We start from the raw sequence: 23955 nt of genomic DNA, 5'->3' as shown, positions 1-23955 counted from the left end.
CAAACAGCACTTTCGTGCGTTTTGCCAGCTGCTCTTCGTTGTGCGTCAAGCATTGCGCTGTTAATGACTTCAAGCCTATCAACTCCCGAGATGAGGCTGGTGTAACCGAAGTGAAATGGCTAGCTAGTTAGCATGTGCTAACTAGAGGGACAGAAGCTATACTGTTTCACTGGCAATACTAAAGTGCCTATTAGAACATCAAATAGTCAAAGGTATATGAAATAGAAATGGTATAGAGGGAAATAGTCCTATAATTCCTATAATAACTACAACCTAAAACTTCTTACCTGGGAATATTGAAGACTCATTCACTCATTCATATATTTATGTACATATTCTTTATCCCTTTACACTTGTGTGTATAAGGGAGTCGTTTTGGAATTGTTAGGTTAGATTATTCGTTGGTTATTACTGCATTGTCGGAACTAGAAGCACAAGCATTTCGCTACACTCGCATTAACATCTGCTAACCATGTGACAAATGTCATGTACTGTCATGTTGTCTTGTCTCTGTCCTTTCCCTTCACCCTGTCTCCCTCTGCTGGTCGTGTTAGGTTACCTTTTCTCCCCCGCTTTCCCCCAGCTGTCCCTTGTCTCCTCTAACTACCCATTCACCCCGTTCCCCACCTGTTCCCTTTTTCCCTCTGATTAGGTCCCTATATCTCTCTCTGTTTCTGCTCCTGTCCTTGTCGGATTCTTGTTTGTTTGTGTCATTCATGCCTGAACCAGACTGCCGTCATGTTTGCTGTAACCTTGTCCTGTCCTGTCGGAATCTGCCGGTCCATCTGAGCCTACCTATGTTTGGTAATTAAAGAAGCTCTGTTTAAGTTGATTCGCTTTTGGGTCCTCATTCACGCACCGTAACAGAAGAATCCGACCAAGAATGGACCCAGCGACTTCGGATCCTCTCCACTCAGCCGTCGAGATCCAGGGAGCGATGCTAGGCAGACACAAGCAGGAATTGTCTGCTGCTCGACATGCCGTTGAGACCCTGGCCACCCAAGTCTCCAACCTCACAGAACAGGTTCACCATCTCCGCCTCGATCCACCGGCCACTTCCAGGGCTTTCGAATCTCCGGAGCCCAGAATCAATAACCCGCCGTGTTACTCTGGGGAGCCCACTGAATGCCGCTCGTTCCTCACCCAGTGTGATATTGTGTTTTCTCTCCAGCCCAACACTTACTCCAGGAGCACTGCTCGTGTCGCCTACGTCATATCTCTCCTTATTGGACGGGCTCGTGAGTGGGGCACGGCAATCTGGGAGGCAAGGGCTGAGTGTACTAACCAGTATCAAGACTTTAAGGAGGAGATGATACGGGTTTTTGATCGATCTGTTTTTGGGGAGGAGGCTTCCAGGGCCCTGTCTTCCCTATGTCAAGGCAATCGATCCATAACAGACTACTCTATTGAGTTTCGCACTCTTGCTGTCTCCAGTGGCTGGAACGAGCCGGCCTTGCTCGCTCGTCTTCTGGAGGGTTTCCGCGCAGAGGTAAAGGATGAGATTCTCTCCCGGGAGGTTCCTTCCAGCGTGGATTCCTTGATTGAACTCGCTATTCGCATTGAGCGACGGGTTGATCTTCGTCACCGAGCTCGTGGAAAGGAGCTCGCGCTCTCCGTCGCCTCCCTCTCCGCATCACTACCATCTTCCTCTGCCGGCTCGGGTGCTGAGCCCATGCAGCTGGGAGGTATCCGCATCTCGACTAAGGAGAGGGAACGGAGAATCACCAACCGCCTCTGTCTCTATTGCGGTTCCGCTGGTCATTTTGTCACTTCATGTCCAGTAAAAGGCCAGAGCTCGTCAGTAAGCGGAGGGCTACTGGTGAGCGCTACTACTCCTGTCTCTCCTTCGAGATCCTGCAGGGAGCCAGGTTTTTCACTAAGTTGGACCTTCGTAACGCTTACCATCTCGTGCGCATCAGGGAGGGGGACGAGTGGAAGACGGCGTTTAACACTCCGTTAGGGCACTTTGAATACCGGGTTCTTCCTTTCGGCCTCGCTAACGCTCCAGCTGTCTTTCAGGCATTAGTCAATGATGTCCTGAGAGACATGCTGAACATCTTTGTTTTCGTTTACCTTGACGATATCCTGATTTTTTCACCGTCACTCCAGATTCATGTTCAGCACGTTCGACGTGTCCTCCAGCGCCTTTTAGAGAATTGTCTTTTTGTGAAGGCTGAGAAGTGCACTTTTCATGCCTCCTCCGTCACATTTCTCGGTTCTGTTATTTCCGCTGAAGGCATTAAGATGGATCCCGCTAAGGTCCAAGCTGTCATTGATTGGCCCGTCCCTAAGTCACGCGTCGAGCTGCAGCGCTTTCTCGGCTTCGCGAACTTCTATCGTCGTTTCATCCGTAATTTCGGTCAGGTGGCAGCTCCTCTCACAGCCCTTACTTCTGTCAAGACGTGCTTTAAGTGGTCCGTTTCCGCCCAGGGAGCTTTTGATCTCCTCAAGAATCGTTTTACATCCGCTCCTATCCTTGTTACACCTGACGTCTCTAGACAGTTCGTTGTCGAGGTTGACGCGTCAGAGGTGGGAGTGGGAGCCATCCTTTCTCAGCGCTCCCTCTCTGACGACAAGGTCCACCCATGCGCGTATTTTTCTCATCGCCTGTCGCCGTCGGAACGTAACTATGATGTGGGTAACCGCGAACTGCTCGCCATCCGGTTAGCCCTAGGCGAATGGCGACAGTGGTTGGAGGGGGCGACCGTTCCTTTTGTCGTTTGGACTGACCATAGGAACCTTGAGTACATCCGTTCTGCCAAACGACTTAATGCGCGTCAGGCGCGTTGGGCGCTGTTTTTCGCTCGTTTCGAGTTCGTGATTTCTTATCGTCCGGGCTCTAAGAACACCAAGCCTGATGCTTTGTCTCGTCTCTTCAGTTCTTCAGTAGCCTCCACTGACCCCGAGGGGATTCTCCCTGAGGGGCGTGTTGTCGGGTTGACTGTCTGGGGAATTGAGAGGCAGGTAAAGCAAGCACTCACTCAAACTCCGTCGCCGCGCGCTTGTCCTAGGAACCTTCTTTTCGTTCCCGTTCCTACTCGTCTGGCCGTTCTTCAGTGGGCTCACTCTGCCAAGTTAGCCGGCCACCCTGGCGTTCGGGGTACGCTTGCTTCCATTCGCCAGCGTTTCTGGTGGCCCACCCGGGAGCATGACACGCGTCGTTTCGTGGCTGCTTGTTCGGTCTGCGCGCAGACTAAGTCCGGTAACTCTCCTCCTGCCGGCCGTCTCAGGCCGCTTCCTATTCCCTCTCGACCGTGGTCTCACATCGCCTTAGATTTTGTCACCGGACTGCCTTCGTCAGCGGGGAAGACTGTTATTCTTACGGTTGTCGATAGGTTCTCTAAGGCGGCTCATTTCATTCCCCTTGCTAAGCTTCCTTCTGCTAAAGAGACGGCACAAATCATCATCGAGAATGTTTTCAGAATTCATGGCCTTCCGTCAGACGTCGTTTCGGACAGAGGTCCGCAATTCACGTCTCAATTTTGGAGGGAGTTTTGCCGTTTGATTGGGGCTTCCGTCAGTCTCTCTTCCGGCTTTCACCCCCAGTCTAACGGTCAAGCAGAACGGGCCAATCAGACTATTGGTCGCATCTTACGCAGTCTTTCTTTTCGCAACCCTGCGTCTTGGTCAGAACAGCTCCCCTGGGCAGAATACGCCCACAACTCGCTTCCTTCGTCTGCGACCGGGCTATCTCCTTTTCAGAGTAGCCTCGGGTACCAGCCTCCGTTGTTCTCATCTCAGTTCGCCGAGTCCAGCGTCCCCTCCGCTCAGGCTTTTGTCCAACGTTGCGAGCGCACCTGGAAGAGGGTCAGGTCTGCACTTTGCCGTTATAGGGCGCAGACTGTGAGAGCTGCTAATAAGCGTAGAACGAAGAGCCCTAGATATTGTCGCGGTCAGAGAGTTTGGCTCTCCACTCAGAACCTTCCCCTTAAGACGGCTTCTCGCAAGTTGACCCCGCGGTTCATTGGTCCATTCCGTATCTCTCAGGTCATTAATCCTGTCGCAGTGCGACTTCTTCTTCCGCGATATCTTCGTCGCGTCCACCCGGTCTTCCATGTCTCCTGTGTTAAGCCCGTTCTTCGCGCCCCCGCTCGTCTTCCCCCCCCCCCCCCCCATCCTTGTCGAGGGCGCACCTATCTACAGGGTCCGTAAAATCTTGGACATGCGTCCTCGGGGCCGTGGTCATCAGTACCTAGTTGACTGGGAGGGGTACGGTCCTGAGGAGAGGAGTTGGGTTCCCTCTCGGGACGTGCTGGACCGTGCGCTGATTGATGATTTCCTCCGTTGCCGCCAGGTTTCCTCCTCGAGTGCGCCAGGAGGCGCTCGGTGAGTGGGGGGGTACTGTCATGTACTGTCATGTTGTCTTGTCTCTGTCCTTTCCCTTCACCCTGTCTCCCTCTGCTGGTCGTGTTAGGTTACCTTTTCTCCCCCGCTTTCCCCCAGCTGTCCCTTGTCTCCTCTAACTACCCATTCACCCCGTTCCCCACCTGTTCCCTTTTTCCCTCTGATTAGGTCCCTATATCTCTCTCTGTTTCTGCTCCTGTCCTTGTCGGATTCTTGTTTGTTTGTGTCATTCATGCCTGAACCAGACTGCCGTCATGTTTGCTGTAACCTTGTCCTGTCCTGTCGGAATCTGCCGGTCCATCTGAGCCTACCTATGTTTGGTAATTAAAGAAGCTCTGTTTAAGTTGATTCGCTTTTGGGTCCTCATTCACGCACCGTAACAACAAATAAATTTGATTTGATTGATTTGACTCATGTTAAAAGGAACCACCAGCTTTCTTTCAAATGTTCTCATGTTCTGAGCAAGGAACTGAAACGTTAGCTTTCTTACATAGCACATATTGCACTTTTACTTTCTTCTCCAAAACTTTGTTTTTGCATTATTTAAACCAAATTGAACATGTTTCATTATTTACTTGAGGCCAAATAGATTTTATTGATGTCTTATATTAAGTTAAAATAAGTGTTCATTCAGTATTGCTGTAATTGTCATCATTACAATTTTTTTTTATTTTAAATCGGCCGATTAATCCGTATCGGCTTTTTTGGTCCTCCAATAATCGGTATCGGCGTTGAAAAATCATAATCGGTCGACCTCTACCCTAAACCACACCGTAACCACCAAATGATCCATGCAAACCCATTCACACCATTCTCTATGCATGACACTACACTCTTAGAAAAAAAGGTGTTATCTAGAACCTAAAAAGGTTCTCGACTGTCCCCATAGGAGAACCCTTCGAATAACCTTTTTAGGTTCCAGGTAGAACTATTTTGGGGTCCATGTATAACCGTTTCCATAGGTTCTACATGGAACCCAAAAGGGTTCTACCTGGAATCAAGAATAGTTCTATATTAGCCTACTCTAAATGGCCCCACAAATACTCTATCTAGCAACTTAATGCACCAAGCACCTTTTCTCTGTGAGTGTTGTTCACATGACTGTTAGTATCCTCGGGAGCAGTGTCAAGGTGGAAGAATGGGCCAAGGTTTGCCTGCGGTATGGGAGCGGGGTGTCTCGTGGTGAGAAAGGGCTGGGAGGGGTGCCCCAGATACAGGCATCATGACAGGCTGGGGGTGAAGAACCTGGTAACAACACTACACAAAGTGATCCTGTTAGCCCAATAACCATCGCCTGCTCACCACACAACCACCGAGGCACAATACAACTATACTGAACAAAAATATAAACGCAACATGCAACAATTTCAAAGATTTTGCTGAGTTACAGTTCATATAAGGAAATCAGTCAATTAAAATAAATGTCACATGACTGGGCAGGGCTGCAGACATGGGAGAACATTGGCCCACCCACTTGGGAGCCAGGCCAGCCAATCAGAATGAGTTTTTCTGCACAAAAAGGCTTTATTATAGACAGAAATACCAATAAAATGCTTTCTAAGAACTTCAGACAACTGTGAAATTGTGTTGGGTGACAAAACTGCACATTTTAGAGTGGCCTTTTATTGTCCCCAGTGCAAGGTGCATCTGTGTCATGATCGTGCTGTTAAATCAGCATTTTGATATGCCACACCTGTCAGATGGATGGATGATCTTGACAAATGATAAAATGCTTACCTACAGGGATGTTAACAAATTTGTGCACAAAATTTGAGAGAAATACGCTTTTTGTGCACATGGAACATTTCTGGGAACTTTAATTTCAGCTCATGAAACATAATGTTACAGTCAAAAGAAACACACGTTCTGTGCCGTCCACCAGGTATCAGTATTACATTTTGTCTTTGCATCTGAGTACAGTATATGGTGACCCACCATACATTCACTTAAACTTGGTCCAGTTAAGAGAACGTGTGTGCGAGAGGCGAGATAGAGAGAGACCAGGAGAGAGTGGGTGAGCGAGAGTCGAGATAGAGAGAGACCAGGAGAGAGTGGGTGAGCGAGAGGCGAGATAGAGAGAGACCAGGAGAGAGTGGGTGAGCGAGAGGCGAGATAGAGAGAGACCAGGAGAGAGTGGGTGAGCGAGAGGCGAGATAGAGAGAGACCAGGAGAGAGTGGGTGAGCGAGAGGCGAGATAGAGAGAGACCAGGAGAGAGTGGGTGAGCGAGAGATCATTGCAGAGGAGAAGATATACAGCATGGCATGAGGAGATAGCGGGGGATAGCGGGGGATAGAGAAAGAGAGATGAAGAGGGATAGAGAAGGAGAGAGAGATAGCAAGGGATAGAGAGATTAAATGGGATTATGAGAGTGAGAGTGTGGGCAGCGGCAAGGAGGCAGGGGGGGCTGATGTGTGTGTATGTGTGTGTTTGTGTGGATTTGTGTGGTGTCAGTTTGTATGTGAATTTGTGTGCTGTGTGTGTCTATGCTAGTGTGTTTGTGAGTGTGTGTGCGCGTTTGAGTGTAGTGGTGATGTGACCAGGCAATGACTCCTGACACCTGAGTCCTACACACAGACTCCCTACGGTGAAGCTGATCTCTAAGGCTGTCCACCGCTGGTCTCCCAGCGTCTATGAAAGGAAGAACTAGTGTGACCTTACTTAACATGTCCATCTACTGGACAGTCCCAAAAAGATAAGAATAATAATGTCATATATAGGTGAAATATGTTGCTTTACAGGGTCAGGAATAATAGTACTGCACCCCTGGAGCAAATTAGGTTTAAGTGGTTTGCTAAGGGCACCAGGACAGAGTTTACACTTTTGCAGCTTGGATATTTGAACCTGCAACCTTTTGGCTACTGGCCCAATGACCTAACCGCTAGGCTACCTGTCACCCTGTAACAACATCTGCAAATGGCTGGAGCAGTGAGGTTACATCAGGATTTTTTTATTTAATTATTGTTTTACTTGGCAAGTCAGTTAAGAACAAATGTGTATTTATAATGACAGCCTACCAGGGAACAGTGGGTTAATTTCCTTGTTCAGGGGCAGAAAGACAGATTTTTACCTTGTCAGTTCAGGGATTCAATCCATAACCCTTTCAGTTACAGGCACAACATTCTAACCACTAGGCCACCTGATCAAGATGAATTTAACAGCAAGTAAGGGAGGATTGTCTGCTAAACTACCAACCCTTCCCAGGGCTAATGTATTGTGATGTATCATGCCAGTGGAGTGCTTGTTGTCAGAGTCATTGACATACAGTAAATGATGTGTAGTGCTTAGCACACCTATGTGAAAATGTCTGTGTTTGTGAAATATGATTTGTACTTTGGGCTGAAAATGAATGACTGACATTATATTGTTCTCGATGACTAATTGACCCCAACTCTGGTGGAATAGCCTATGTGTTGACTTTCCTGGTCGTCTGGGCTGTTATCATGCACAAACCTTCTCAACACTCATCTAAACCTCCCCTGTAACCTGTGTTAACCTTCCCCACTCACTCATATGTTTTTTAGTTCCCTCCCCATGGGAGTGCAGTTCTGTGCACCTATTTTAACAGTCCCCCAAACACAGTGTGTGGTCATTGAGTTGGTGAGATGAAATGACTTCTAAACGATGATCTTGAGTCAGTTTTTCCCTTTCTTTGAGGTTAGGGCTAGGGGTTAGGACTGGGGGAGGACACAGTCAGAGAGGTTAGAGTGGTTGAATGCTCCTGGTATGCCCACGATGGAGCTGAGCGCTGACATATTTCAGGGATTAACTCCCTGTTCAAAACGAGTGCTGCTTCTACTGTCATCACTGCTGCTGCTGAACAACACACAGCAGGGCCTGCACACACAATCCATCACACACAATTACAGCAGATCTTTCCACTGTAATGGCAATGCAGAGATGAGAGAGAGAGGGAGATCAAGGAAGGCAGGAAGGGAATAGAAAGGAAATTGTATTGTAAAAAAAACAAGACATTTCCTAAACCCAGGTAAATGGTTAAATTCTGACAAATACTCAACAGTACAAGACCACATTTCCCATTTCATGTGAAATAACAAGTAGTACATGAAGAAGGTTAGGGCACTGCAAGTTAGGGCAATTTGTGCTTCTCCTACCTTTAGGGCATGGAGCTTTTCTAGGGAACACATTGCAGTGCATGACTCAAGAGTGTTGCACACACACCATCTACGCTGCTGAGTGAGTCGGCACAACACAATTGGGACGACAGGTTCAGACGGGTTTGATTGTTTTTGTTTTACGTTGTTGAGCTCCATAATCAGCCTGCCAGGATCTAAGCAACTTTAACGTTCACCCTGAAGAGGAAAATAACAGCTCCCACAGTCAGCCAACCCAGCCATTCTCTTGTGTTGTTGGCGGCAAACCTGCATACTTTGAAATCCAGGTTTTTCAATTTCCACAGTCTCTCAAGCTATTTTTTGTGTGGGATGGAAATAAGTGTCAATATAGCTGTAAGAGTAGTACTGAATCATGGTTTGATGGCTTGTGGAGAGAAAGTATCGTGTTACCAGACCAACCCAAACACAATTTGGAATCCTTATCCTCCTCTACTATAGACCAGTAAGGATGGAATCCCACCAGAAGTTCAGAGAGAGGTCTCTCTCGCTCCGTCACACATGCTCTCACAAAGACACACATACACACACACATTCTCTCTCGCTCCGTTTCTGTCTCTCTCACTTTCACAGTCTGTTACACACACTCACTGGAGTTAAGTCTGATTCAATCTACGTCTCGTGGAAGTAGGTGAAGCAAGCTGGCTGCGTTTTGTGCAAGATATTTTTTGCCACAATATTGCCTCTTGAAAAAAAAAGGACAATAGTCACATTGCTCACTGACTGCTCATGCAATGTGAATATTTGTGACTTTTCACAATATAAATATTATATCATAAAGTTTGTGACTGTAGCGTAACTGTGGCAGCCCGACAAATCCAGTATGTGTTGGCTTTGGGAGAGGCAGAGAGGCAGAGAGGCTACGAAGCCTGGGACAAGCTTAGAGACAGGGGAGGCAGAGAGAGGCTACGAAGCCTGGGACTAGCTTAGAGAAAGGAGGCAGAGAAGCAGAGAGAGGCTCAAAAGCCTGGGGCTAACATAGAGACAGGAGGGGCAGAGGCAACTGCTGTCTGGGGATAAGTCAGACAAAGGAGGGGCCCAGACAAAGAGGCCTTCCCAGGCCCACCCCCAGCATACTAAACCACTAAAGTTTACACAGCCGGACAATCTCACGCTTCACTCTTACTAGTACCAACCCTGTTTGAGTAACTGCCTTGACTGAAAGCAAATGAAGACGTTTCAAGTTTCACATTTTTATTGTCACTTGCACAGGTACATTGAATTGCCTTTCTTGCTCATTCAGATACTGCAGCAATCAATATTAGTAGTACTAAGTCAAGTAAAACAAAAACACAGGAGAAAGTAAGTAAACTACTGTATATACATGGTCAGTTCCAGGAACACTACCTATTGTGGACTAAAACTGTATGGAATATATTAGCTCAAATACATGTATCTTGGTCATAGATAGTCTACAATCAGAGTCATATTATACAAACCTCCCGCTAAAGCCTCCTTAATAACCAGTTGTAACAGAAAGTAATGTTTGAGTCAGTATGTGTGTTCCTCAGAAAGTGTGTGTGTGCGCGTGAGAGAGAGAGAGAGAGAGAGAGAGAGAGAGAGAGAGAGAGAACTGTCTGTGCATGCATATACCTGCGCGTCTACACTTTCCCACAATGCACAAGTCCAGACAGATTTTTCAAGGAGTCATCGTTGGCATGGCCTCTAAATGCCTTGCTGTTTCGCCATTAGTCATGGAACCCACATGAGCACATCTGTCCCCCAGAGGCCACACCCATCACAGAGGGACAGCCAGCCAATGGGGAGCTCTGTAACCCTGATGACTCAACACATTCACCCACAGTATAACAACATCTGACACCCATGTGTCAAACCTCCATCCATGGCACTACACTACATTTCCAATATAAATTCATATGGATTTCTTATCAGTGAGTTGATTCAGATTGTTTTAAAAGAGAGAGAGAGCGAGAGAGAGAGAAATGATACTCTATATCCTCAGTCACATCAACTGCTGGAAAAAACACCCGCACCTGGCCAGATAGTGAACAAAAATGGAAAGGAGTTTGTGCATCTCTCTCAAACCTTAGGCTTGTATTTTCTTAATTGCAGGATTACAGGGAATACTTTGGGAAGGTTCACCTACTGCTCAGCTCTTGGGACCATTGTTGTCGACTATGCAATCTCAGACTTGGACCCCCCCCTCCCCCTATTAGTGCATTGATTGTCATACACAGCCACCATTGTCTGACCACTGCCAGATTAATGTATTTTTAAAAAGACTTCTCCACCCAAAGACCACACAAACAGAGCCCTGTACACTGATTAATCTAAATAAAACATAAAGATGGGTGCCTGACAGCGCGACACACATCAACACAGCACTGCACTACGCAGAAATGACCTTTTAAGGGCATTCAGCCCAAACCTTCCTGACTTAAATTTGGCGGCGAATAAATTAAATGATATCTATTATAAAGCAGCCACAAAAGCAAATTGATTTAAATGAGAAAACAGTTTTTATTTTGAAACCTCAAAAAGAGAAATGGTTTGATGCTGAATGTAATCTCAGAAGGAAAAAATGTAGATCTTTAACAAATAGAAAATATCACCAACCATAGGATAGACACATTCCTCAACACAATTGTGAAACATTGAAAGAATACTAAAACAAAACCTAAGATGGAAGAAATGGAAAGATGATTTTGAAACTCTCTGGAAGAATAGCATCAGAAGACCTTACTTCAAATCCCACAAAATATGCAAGAAAAACTCAGTTCCCTAGAACACACAATTGAAAACATCCAGAACCCAATTGATGACCAAATTACACACGCTGAACTTTTGAAGAAAATACAAAGCCTTAAACCTGGAAAGACATGTGGCCCTGACAGCATCCTGAATGAAATGCTGAAACACACGACTCCTGAGCTGCAGGATGCCTCATTAAAACTATTCAACCTGCTTTTGGAGAGTGGCTACTTCCCTGATATTTGGAACCAGTGGCTCATATTTAAAAAAGGTAATAAATTAGACCCTAATAACTATAGCGGAATATGTGTCACCAGTAACATGGGGAAACTGTTCTGCTGTATTCTCAATGACCAAATACAGACCTTCCTCATACAACATAACGCTCTCAGCAAAACACTAATTGGCTTCCTACCCAAATACAGAACAACAGACCACATACACACATTACAAACACTAATAAACCAGCATGTTCATCAGAAAAGCAGAGGAAAAGTATTTGCATGTTTTGTTGATTTTAAGAATTCTTTTGATTCCATATGGCATGATGGATTATATTACAATACACACAAAAGCAGCACTGGGGGTAAAGTATAGGACATCATAAAATCTATTTACTTGAACAACATGTAAACTCAGCAAAAAAAGAAACACCCATTTTCAGGACCCTGTCTTTCAAAGATAATTCGTAAAAATCCAAATAGCCTCACAGATCTTCCTTGTAAAGGGTTTAAACACTGTTTCCCATGCTTGTTCAATGAACCATAAACAATTAATGAGTAGCACCTGTGGAACGGTCGCTAAGACACTAACAGCTTACAGACGGTAGGCAATTAAGGTCACAGTTATGAAAACTTAGGACACTAAAAAGGCCTTTCTACTGACTCTGAAAAACACCAAAAGAAAGATGCCCAGGGTCCCTGCTCATTTGCGTGAATGTGCCTTAGGCATGCTGCAAGGAGGCATGAGGACTGAGGCAGCAACAACTGCCCGAGTTACACCAGGAATGCACAATCCCTCAATCAATGCTCAGACTGTCCGCAATAGGCTGAGAGAGGCTGAACTGAGGGCTTGTAGGCCTGTTGTAAGGCAGGTCCTCACCAGACATCACCGGCAACACAGTTGCCTATCGGCACAAACCCACCGTCGCTGGACCAGACAGGACTGGCAGAAAGTGCTCTTCACTGAGGAGTCGAGGTTTTGTCTCACCTGGGGGGATGGTCAGATTCGGGTTTATCGCCAAAGGAATGAGCATTACACTGAGGCCTGTACTCTGGAATGGGATCGATTTGGAGGTGGAGGTTCCGTCATGGTCTGGGGGAGGTGTGTCACAACATCATGGGACTGAGCTTGTTGTCATTGCAGGCAATCTCAACGCTGTGCATTACAGGGAAGACATCCTCCTCCCGAATGTGGTACCCTTCCTGCAGGCTCATCCTGACATGACCCTCCAGCATGACAATGCCACCAGCCATACTGCTCGTTTTGTGCGTGATTTCCTGCAAGACAGGAATGCCAGTGTTCTGCCATGGCCAGCGAAGAGCCCGGATCTCAATCCCATTGAGCACATCTGGGACCTGTTGGATCGGAGTGTGGGACCATTCCCCCCAGAAATGTACGTGAACTTGCAGGTGCCGTGGTGGAAGAGTGGGGTAACATCTCACAGCAAGAACTGGCAAATCTGGTGCAGTCCATGAGGAGATGCACTGCAGTACTTAATGCAGCTGGTGGCCACACCAGATACTGACTGTTACTTTTGATATTGACTCCCTCTTTGTTCAGGGACACATTATTCCATTTCTGTTAGTCACATGTATGGAGAACTTGTTCAGTTTACGCCTCAGTTGTTGAATCTTGTTATGTTCATACAAATATTTACAAATGTTGAGTTTGCTGAAAATAAACGCAGTTGACAGTGAGAGGACGTTTCTTTTTTTGCTGAGTTTAGTATTAAACTGAACAATAAAATAACAACATTTTTTAAACAAGGGCGAGGGGTGCGACAAGGGTGCAGTTTAAGTTCAACCCTGTTCAACATCTACATCAACGAACTAGCAGTGATGTTGGACTGATCTGCAGCCCCTGGATTCACACTCAAAGATGAGGAGCCCAGATTTCTGCTCTACGCAGATGACCTTGTCTTACTGTCACCAACAGAGCAAGGTCTACAGGAACAACTGCACATTATTTGGGAATACAGCAGACACTCCTTTAAATTAGGAAATAACAAGGTTGAACTACCTGGGACTAAATATCAGTGCTTCAGGTCGATTTGGTCTGGCAGTGAATGCACTCAAAGAAAAAGTCTGCGAAACATTTTACTTCATAAAAAAAACATTCTCAAAAATGAATATTCCTATCCAAATCTAACGCAAAATATTCAATATTGTAATTTTACCAATTGCACTGTATGGAAGTGTAACGCTCATCAAAATGGGTAGACCAAGGTGCAGCGTGATTTGGGTTCATCATATTTTATTTAAATGTGAACCAGTAACAAAACAATAAAGAGAAACAAACAAACAAACGTACAGCCTTGTAGGGCTCAAAAGCAACAATACAAAAACAAGATCCCACAAACAACAGGTGGGAAAGGCTACCTAAATATGATCCCCAATCAGAGACAACGATAGACAGCTGCCTCTGATTGGGAACCATACCAGGCCAACATAGAAATACAAAAACTAGACTACACATAGAAATAATAAACTAGAACACCCCCCAGTCACACCCTGACCTACTCCACCATAGAAAATAAAAGCTTTCTATGGTCAGGACGTGACAGGAAGCGAGGTTTGGGGTCCAATCTGTAATTACGATGATAAGAATTGGAAGAAAAACTCTATAGAAAATCTACATACAGAATTATGCAGAATTATCCTAAATATCCCAAAGAAAGTACCAAATAATGCATGCAAAGTGGAACTCGGAAGATTCCCTTTCATTTAATATAAAAAAGAACCCATTAATTTTAGCATCATATTGCCCCAAAACATCCTTACAATTCAAAGCATTGAAAACCCATGAGCTGAACCTTGAAAAGAGTCCCCTTTGTCAGCTTTTAAAAACACTAAACAACCTTAATATCTAAACACACAGGGAAATCAATCAAATTGTTTCAGGAATTAAAATATCTCTGCTCTGTCAGAGATACAGAGACAGATCCTGATCAAATACAGGTTCAGTGACAACCAACTAGCTATAGAAAAAGAGACACACAAAACGACATGGCCATCCAAAAAGGAGTGTCTATGTGGTCACGCACGACAGCGGAAGTAGAAACAGAGATGTACTTCTTCCTCTACTGTGAGAAATACTTCCAAATAACACAATCTTTTTCAAATAAATATCTAAAGCCGGACGTACCAGTGACTCGCTCAATTTGGAAGTGGTCAGATGACGCAGATGCTAAGCTACAGGACTGTTTTGCTAGCACAGACTGGAATATGTTCCGGGACTCATCCAATGGCATTGAGGAGTATACCACATCAGTCACCGGCTGTGTACCTAACCATAAACATCAATGTCTTTCTTTAAAATCAATACACAAATATATATTTTTAAACCTGCATATTTAGTTAATATTGCCTGCTAACATGAATTTATTTTAACTAGGGAAATTGTGTCACTTCTCTTGCGTTCCGTGCAAGCAGAGTCAGGGTATATGCAGCAGTTTGGGTCGCCTGGCTCGTTGCGAACTGTGTGAAGACCATTTCATTCCTAACAAAGACCGTAATGAATTTGCCAGAATTGTACATAATTATGACATAACATTGAAGGTTGTGCAATGTAACAGCATTATTTAGACTTAGGGATGCCACCCGTTAGATAAAATACGGAACGATTCCGTATTTCACTGAAAGAATAAAAGTTTTGTTTTTCGAAATGATAGTTTCCAGATTTTACCATATTAATGACCTTCTGTGTGTTATTATGTTATAATTAAGTCTATGATTTGATATTTGAACAGCACTGTTGGCAAACAGCACTTTCGTACATTTGCCAACAGCTCTTCGCTGTGCTTCAAACATTGAGCTGTTTATGACTTCAAGCCTATCAACTCCCGAGATTAGGCTGGTGTAACCGATGTGAAATGGATAGCTAGTTAGCGGGGTGCGTGCTAATAGCGTTTCAATCGGTGATGTAATTCGCTCTGAGACCTTGAAGTAGTTGTTTCCCTTGCTCTGCAAGGGCCGCGGCTTTTGTGGAGCGATGGGTAACAATGCTTTGAGGGTGGCTGTTGTCGATGTGTCCCTGGTTCGAGCCCTGGTAGGGACGAGGAGAGGGACGGAAGCTATACTGTTACACTGGCAATACTATAGTGCCTATAAGAACATCCAATAGTCAAAGGTATTTGAAATACAAATGGTATAGAGTGAAATAGTCCCATAATTCCTATAATAACTACAACCTAAAACTTCTTACCTGGGAATATTGAAGACTCATGTTAAAAGGAACCACCAGCTATCATATATTCACACATCACATGTTCTGAGCAAGGAACTTAAACGTTAGCTTTCTTACATATTGCACATATTGCACTTTCACTTTCTTCTCCAACACTTTGTTTTTGCATTAATTTGCATTATTTAAACCAAATGTTTCCTTATTTATTTGAGGCTAAATTGATTTTATTGATATATTATATTAAGTTAAAATAAAAGTGTTAATTCAGAATTGTTGTAATTGTCATTATTACAGATAAATAAATAACCGTCTGATTAATCGGTATTGGCTTTTTTGGTCCTCCAATAATCGGTATTGGCGTTGAAAAATCATATTCGGTCGACCGCTATGCCCTCTGGAGAACCATCGAAAAGGCAAAGCATCAATACAGGACTGAGATTGAATCCTTTTACACCGGCTCCGACGCTCGTCAGATGTGGCAAGGCTTGCAAACTATTACAGACTACAAAGGGAAGCCTAGTCGGGAGCTGCCCAGTGACACGAGCCTACCATATGAGCTAAATTACTTCTATTCGTGCTTCAAGGCAAGCAACACTGAAGCATGCATGAGAGCACCAGCTGTTCCGGATGACCGTGTGATCGTGCTCGCTTTAGCCGATGTGAGTAAGACCTTTAAACAAGTCACAAGGCCGCAGGGCCCATACGGATTACCAGGACGTGTATTCACATCAACACCATTATCCCAGAAACCCTAGACCCACTCCAATTTGCATACCGCCCCAACAGATCCACAGACAACACAATCTCTATTGCACTCCACACTGCCCTTTCCCACCGGGACAAAAGGAACACCTACGTGAGAATGCTGTTCATTGACTACAGCTCAGCGTTCAACACCATAGTGCCCTTAATTAAAGCTCATCACAAAGCTAAGGACCCTGGGACTAAACCCTTCCCTCTGCACCTGAATCCTGGACTTCCTGACGAGCTGCCCCCAGGTGGTAAGGGTAGGCAACAAAAGGAGGAGGGGCGTGGACTACAGGAAAAGGAGGGCCGAGCACGCCCCCATTCTTATCGACGGGTTGTAGTGGAGCAGGTTGAGAGCTTCCAGTTCCTTGGTGTCCACATCACCAACAAACTATCATGGTCCAAACACACCAAGACAGTTGTGAAGAAGGCACGACAACACCTATTCCCCATCAGTAGACTGAAAATATTTGGCATGGGTCCTCAAATAGTTCTACAGCTGCACCATCAAGAGCATCACCGCCTGGTGTGGCAACTGCTCGGCCTCCGACCGCAATGCGCTACAGAGGGTAGTGCTTAAGGCCCAGTACATCACTGGGGCCAAGCTTCCTGCCACCCAGGACCTCTATTATTTTTTTATTTAACCTTTATTTAACTAGGCAAGTCAGTTAAGAACAAATTCTTATTTACAATAACGGCCTTCCCCGGTCAAACCCTAACCCGGTCGACGCTGGGCCAATTGTGTGCCACCCTATGGGACTCCCAATCATGGCTGGTTGCGATACAGCCTAGAATCGAACCAGGGTCTGTAGTGATAAAGGCCTCTAACACTGAGATGCAGTGCCTTAGACCACTCGGGAACCCTATACCAGGCAATATCTGAGGAAGGCCATTAAAACTGCCAAAGACTCCAGCCACCCTAGTCATAGACTGTTCTCTCTGCTACTGCACGGCAAGCGGTACCGGAGCGCCAAGTCTAGGTCCAAAAGGCTTCTTAACAGCTTCTACCCCCAAACCGTAAGACTGCTGAACAGCTAATCAAATGGCTATCCGGACTATTTGCAGTGACTCCCTCTTTTTTATGCTGCTGCCACTTGCTGTTACTATCTATGCATAGTCACTTTACTCCTACCTACATGTACACTACTGTTCAAAAGTTTGGGATAACTTTGAAATGTACTTGTTTTTGAAAGAAAAGCACATTTTTTTGTCCATTAAAATTACATCAAATTGATCAGAAATACAGTGTAGACATTGTTAAGGTTGTAAATGACTATTGTAGCTGGAAACTGCATTTTTTTTAATGGTATATCAAAATAGGCGTACAGAGGCCCATTATCAGCAACCATCACTCCTGTGTTCCAATGGCACGTTGTGTTAGCTAATCCAAGTTTATCATTTTAAAAGGCTAATTGATCATTAGAAAAACATTTTGCAATTATGTTAGCACAGCTGAAAACTGTTGTGCTGATATTCTTAACTCTTATTTTTCTTAAAACTGCATTGTTGGTTAAGGGCTTGGAAGTAAGCATTTCACGGTAAGGACTACTACACCTCTTGTATTCGGCATGTGACAAATACAATTTTATTTTATTGATCTCAATTCCCAACTTCTATGCATTTACTAATGACATAAAGCTGGTAATTATTCCGGATGTGAAAGAAAGCGCAAATATTACTACCAGATATTTATATTATAGCCCGAGGGACATCCCATGACCATTAATTCCCTGAAGTATGTACATTGTATACAACTTGGTCATTACTTTACTTTACTTTAATTACGTTACTTCAAAGACTCAATCATGGACACACTGACTGACAGTTCTGGCTGCTTTGTGTGATGTATTGTTGTCTCTACCTTCTTGCCCTTTGTACTGTTGTCTGTGCCCAATAATGTTTGTACCATGTTGTGCTGCTACCATGCTGTTGTTATGTTGTGTTGATACCATGCTGTGTTGTCATGTGTTGCTGCCTCACTATGTTGTTTTTTTTATGCCTCTCTTTATGTAGTGTTGTGTTGTCTCTCTTGTTGTGATGTGTGTTTTGTCCTATATTTATATTGTATTTATTATTATTTTTTAATCCCAGGCCTCAGTCCCCGCAGAAGGCCTTTTGCCTTTTGGTAAAAGGTCATTGTAAATAACAATTTGTTCTTAACTGACTTGCCTAGTTAAATAAAGGTTAAATAAAAATAAAATAAATAATACATAGTGTAACCATCATCCATGTACATTAGCTATTATTTAAAAATATATATTTTTAAATATTTCAACCGAAGATTACAGAATACAACAGTTGTAGTGTTGTACCTGTATACATGATTGTATGTACTATTATTATTACTACTGATATTAACTGTATGACATTATCCTCATGGCATTGTACTGTATTTACTGAAATGCTGTACCACTATACTGCTTTGGCAATATCTACAAATTGTATTTCATGCCAATAAAGCAATCTGAATTTGGGAGAGCGAGAGAGCGCGCGAGAGAGAGAGGGAGAGACAGACAGAGAGAGAGAGAGAGAGAGGGGCTTCTTTCTGAGGTCATGGAGACATGACCTCAGAAAGAATTAAATGAAAAGGTAAAATATTAAAGAAGTGGTAAAAGTGAAAGCAAGTGCACGGAAGCTGTACATACAGAAGGAGCAAAGAGAGACGGAAAGAAAGGACCCAGAGAGCAATGCTGTTTAAGTCAGAATAGGAAAACAGTCTCCATCTAGAATCCATACCCAATTCTCAGCACCAACACCACTAAACAGACATTTTGCAACCAGGGAGGCGATCTACAAACTACTTAGTAGGGACCCTTTCATCCAGCCGAGCACACAGCGCCTTTAGCCCTATGAGCCAAGCACAGCCTCCTCAGCCAGACATGCGAGCAGATGACATAGCCTGGTCCATCAACGTCAGCAAAGAACATTCCCAGCCTGACAAGCCAAACACAGACAGAACCCTTATTGCCATGAGCCTCCCAGGCCCGTCCAAAAACAGTTTTACTGTACCTCCTCCAATCCATAATGGACCTGATAGAGTCTAATCAATAATCCAAACTCCCGCCTGCCTCAGACAAACTGTCAAGAGTGAACCTGCAAGTAAGCATTTCATTGTACTGTGTACATATGACAAATAAACTTGACAACAAAGACAAGAGATTCCTCTTCAGCCTGTACTGTATGTGGAGGCTGTCTGTCAGTAGAGAACAGAGCACACCGATCCACCTGCCACGCCGAGGCCAGGAGAACAGCTTCAGAGTGCTGCCCTGCGCCTTTTGTTGTTGTTTTGCCGTTCTAGTTCTGGGTCAGTGGTTCACCATGAAAGGAAACACTACTCACAAGAGGAGCAAAGCCACCCAGTATTTATGAAAAGGTTCCTCCCTCACAGGGAAAGTGTTACTGGACAGTATTACTGTGAATATACCCTTTATAATAATATGTCCATGTTACCCATCTTACCACTGACTATCAGCAATGAGAATATATGATTTTATTATTTGAAGCTTTTGTTCCTGTCTATGTTAGTACAATCAGCATTGTTTTTATTGACCTAACAGCTCTTTAGTTCTTATGTATGTGGTCAACTGGGCACTGAACACATACAGTTAAATCTAATACTGTAATTTCATATTTCTTAACAATGTTTTAGTGGATTTATGATGTTTGTATTATGTTGGGCAGTGTATGTGAAATGTGGTAGTCAGGACAGATGCTGATATTTGCATGTCCTTGGCCGGGCCTGGAACATGTAGGGATATACAGATTTCCTAAAATCATAACCTATTTCTCCTCAGTGAACCTCACACACTCTCCTATAGTGAAAATCCTGAGGAAGTTGTGCCTACGTTGATCACATGATCCAATCTATGTCACATGATCCAAGTTAAAGTCTCCTCATAATCCAAGAATCATGTCAGCATGTTTTGTGTGTTGGACATAGCATTGATAATCTCATTTGGTGGACAATTGAAGATTTAGAGAAACCACATGTGCATAACTCTTCATTAGGTGTAGCCTAATATGTTGCATGTCTTCTCAAATGAGTCTGCAGCTGCTTATCTTATAAGAGAGCATATGGCCTTAAGGAAACCTCATGATTCCAGTATTTAACTGGAAGGCTGTGAAAGAGAGACTTCTCTGTGTGCATTTTCTTCTCTGTGTCCATCTCAAGGGCATCATGGTTTCCAAGACAGGCAAATGACCAATCAATTGCAAGTTATGTTACTGGCTCAGAAGCAGCTCTGTCAGTGAGACCCATAGCTGACTGGCCTTGTCATCCCACATTGGATTTTAACGCACTGTTGCTTTTGACATGGAAACGTTGCTTTTCTCAGAATGCAGGCCCACATCGCAGCTGATAGGAATATTTATGACCTGCTTGTAAGCGCAGTCCTCTGCACCGTTCCTACGAAACAGGGTTATATGCGCATGTTACCAGTGGCCTAGAGAAGTATCAAAGCGCCAGGAAACTAACCGTGGATGCCAGCCAGGGGGTTTTGTGAGGATGGTGTTGTTGATGATGATAAAGTAACATTATTTATAGGTCTAGACTGTTTTGCCAAATAATAATGGAGACTTTGTATAATTTATTCTAATCGTAAAGGCATCAGGATGCTGAGGGTGAGGTGAAAACAATTTGGTAAAAAGGCACTATGTGCAAGGAGCACCAAATAATAACGGGACATAGCCTACCCATTCCTCGTAGTGCTTACTGCCATTCTGCAATATATCTTCAAACTGTATGATGCAGTTAGCCACGAAATCGTCATATCCAATTGGCGCGTCGTGAAACACCGACAGTTCGATTTTCCTTCCGTCATGCACCTCCGTAACGAACTCGTCGTTCCACGCAGGGCTGTTGGTTTTCTGTTTGGTGGAGGTTTGGCCCACACGCGAGTCATCCACGTTTAGTGCGATGTAGGTGTCTAGGAGAAAAGTCTGGGTTTTTGGGCCAACCGCATGCCTGAGAGACCAAGCCGTCGGTTTCAAGTCCAACGCCTCACAAATCTTGATCTTCAATAACCCATTGAAAACCACCATTGCGGTGATGTAATCCTCTTCAATGGGCTTTGGAACAAGAATGGTTGTTTACAATATATTCCTTTAACCCAGCCACTTCAACGGGTCATAAATAATTTAGCCTAGTTTTATGTAGCGTTTGAATCCTCAAAATAAGACCACGGACTGAATGGTTTTTCAAAGAGGTTGTGACTTGAATATAAGGGGAAAATGCCGTCCCGTGTCACTCTATCACACACGTACCAATCGGATGCTTATCAGTCGTTTTGAAACAGTCCAGAGACAGTAAATGTTCTTGTTTTTGCCCTTTAACAGTTTCGGTTTTCACAATGATAATCCACATTTGGGTTTTAACCAGACAAAGCCTTTCTTCTGAATATAATTAATACACGTTTTGAGAAGCGTATACGCAGGAAAAATATGACCATGCAGCAGTTGGGATATCAACAGCCTACCCAAACCGCAACCCGACAGAGCAAAATATATCAAAGATATCTATCCTCTGCAACTCCACTAGGCTCTGGAAACACTCGTATTCCACTGTTGGAAGATAGGGCGACTCCTGCCCTCCTTGCAGTGCATTTGGGATGTTTCCCAAACAGGCTACTCGACTTGTGAATAGCTCAAGCAATGTATAGTTGCAGGTCGACTCTAGGTTGTGGTTTTCTTGGTTTCTGTTCGCTCCTTATCCTCCCAGGATGTTCTCTCGCCGTTGCTGTTCTTGGTTTCCTGCAGACCTACCTCTTCTCCCCCCCGACCGTCTAAACGCTGCTGCAGGAAATGCGCAAAACACGTCAGTTTCTCGGCGCGCCGCGTCTTGTCTATGCCAGATGGGGGAGTGCGACGCAACAGTCAGTGTAGGCGAGCCGACCAGGCTGTCAGGACATAGGCGCATCCCAAGTGTTCAAGTGATAGACACTGGGATATTATTTTATGGAGTAGGCCTACTCATTCCATTTCGGGAACATATCGGGGAGGCTCATCGCGGATGGGGTTATAAATACTGTTATAAACAGGGACTATTGCATCAAATACATACATGGAAAAGGGGTGGATCATCGGGGTGGTTCGGTATGTCTGGAATTTGCAACATATGATTATTTTAGCCTACTTGATATAAAACTGACCGTTGCACCTGAAATGCACCCATAGCTATAACAACAATACTTGATCTATATTTCAAAACCATATCGTCGCGGATGAATATGATGATCAAAAGATGACATGAATGACAATACACACGGTTTTAGCATTGGGTAAACCATAGGAAATGTAATTATTCTGGATTTCTTTGTTACCTGATTAATAACCCATAAAATGTGAAGAGAGACCACATTTTCCTAATATCTACATTTAAATGTATCCATAAATAAAGCGTGTTTGACCCAGCAGTGCATCCCTATTGTCTGGCCTATAACATCAAACGTCTAATTTATCGACCTTGACACAAGAAAAGCAATGTAAAAAAGCAATGTGGTGCTATGGTTGATACAGACCAGGCAAAGTTTGCGACCACATATCATTGAGGTTTGTGTGGAAATTCCCTTCAGTGTTGCATGTCTGTCTGCTACAAATGCACCACATTTAGGCTGCGTTTGCAGTGCAAGCTGGCGTTTCATTTTTTAGTGTATGGCTCCACCATGTGGAAGGAATGAGGTGTCTGCACAGTTAGGCCAATGCAAGAATAGTGGAACATTGAATTCACTATGACAACTAGGCTTGGCCATATCAATATTGTAACAGCACACAAACTCAGAGAACAACAGATGCCCATACAGTGTAATCAGAAAGTATTCAGACCCATTCATTTTTCCCACATTTTGTTACATTACAGGCTTGTTCTAAAATGGATTACATTAATGTTTTCACTCATCAGTCTACATACAGTACCATCACGACGAAACGAAAACAGTTTTTTAGCATTTTTTTTTTAGATAAAAACAGAAATACCTTATTTACATAAGAATTCAGACCCTTTGCTATGAGACTCGAAATTGAGTTCAGGTGCATCCTGTTTCCAATTATCATCCTTGAGATGTTTCTACAACTTGATTGGAGTCCACCTGTGGTAAATTCAATTGATTGGACATGATTTGGGAAGGCACACACCTGTCTATATAAAAAGGTCCCACAGTTGACAGTGCATGTCAGAGCAAAAACCAAGCCACGAGGTCGAAGGAATTGTCCATAGAACTCCGAGACAGGATTGTGTTGAGGCACAGATCTGGGAAAGGGTTCCAAAAAATGTCTGCAGCATTGAAGGTCCCCAAGAACACAGTGGCCTCCATCATTCTTAAATGGAAGAAATTTGGAACCACCAAGACTCTGCCTAGAGCTGGCTGCCTGGCCAAACTGAGCAATAGGGGGAGAATGGCTGTAGTCAGGGAGGTGACCAAAAACCCGATGGTCACTCTGACAGAGCTCCAGAGTTCCTCTGTGGAGATGGAAGAACATTCCAGAAGGACAACCATCTGTACAGAACTCCACCAATTAGGCCTTTATGGTAGAATGGCCAGACAGAAGCCACTCCTCAGTAAAAGACACATGGCAGCCCGCTTGGAGTTGCCAAATGGCACCTAAAGGACTCTCAGACCA

The 23955-nt window shown here is 44.3% G+C and overlaps 1 protein-coding gene across 1 annotated transcript in view; it reads right to left on the bottom strand.

The window, feature by feature from the left end:
• The window catches only part of LOC110499309 (protein kinase C epsilon type), a 152892-nt gene extending 130680 nt beyond the window's left edge, over positions 1 to 22212 (bottom strand). The window contains exon 1 of the mRNA XM_036956130.1: positions 21034 to 22212. Within this exon, the coding sequence (XP_036812025.1) occupies positions 21034 to 21381 (348 nt within the window). The 5' untranslated portion in view covers positions 21382 to 22212. The remainder of the gene's footprint in view (positions 1 to 21033) is intronic.
• Between the last annotated feature and the right edge of the window lie 1743 nt (positions 22213 to 23955).

This window comes from Oncorhynchus mykiss, chromosome 20 (genome assembly GCF_013265735.2).
Source record: "Oncorhynchus mykiss isolate Arlee chromosome 20, USDA_OmykA_1.1, whole genome shotgun sequence".
In the NCBI taxonomy this organism is placed as follows: Eukaryota; Metazoa; Chordata; class Actinopteri; order Salmoniformes; family Salmonidae; genus Oncorhynchus; species Oncorhynchus mykiss.
Note: the sequence above shows the minus strand (reverse complement) of the source record. Positions and strands in the feature narration are given on the sequence as shown.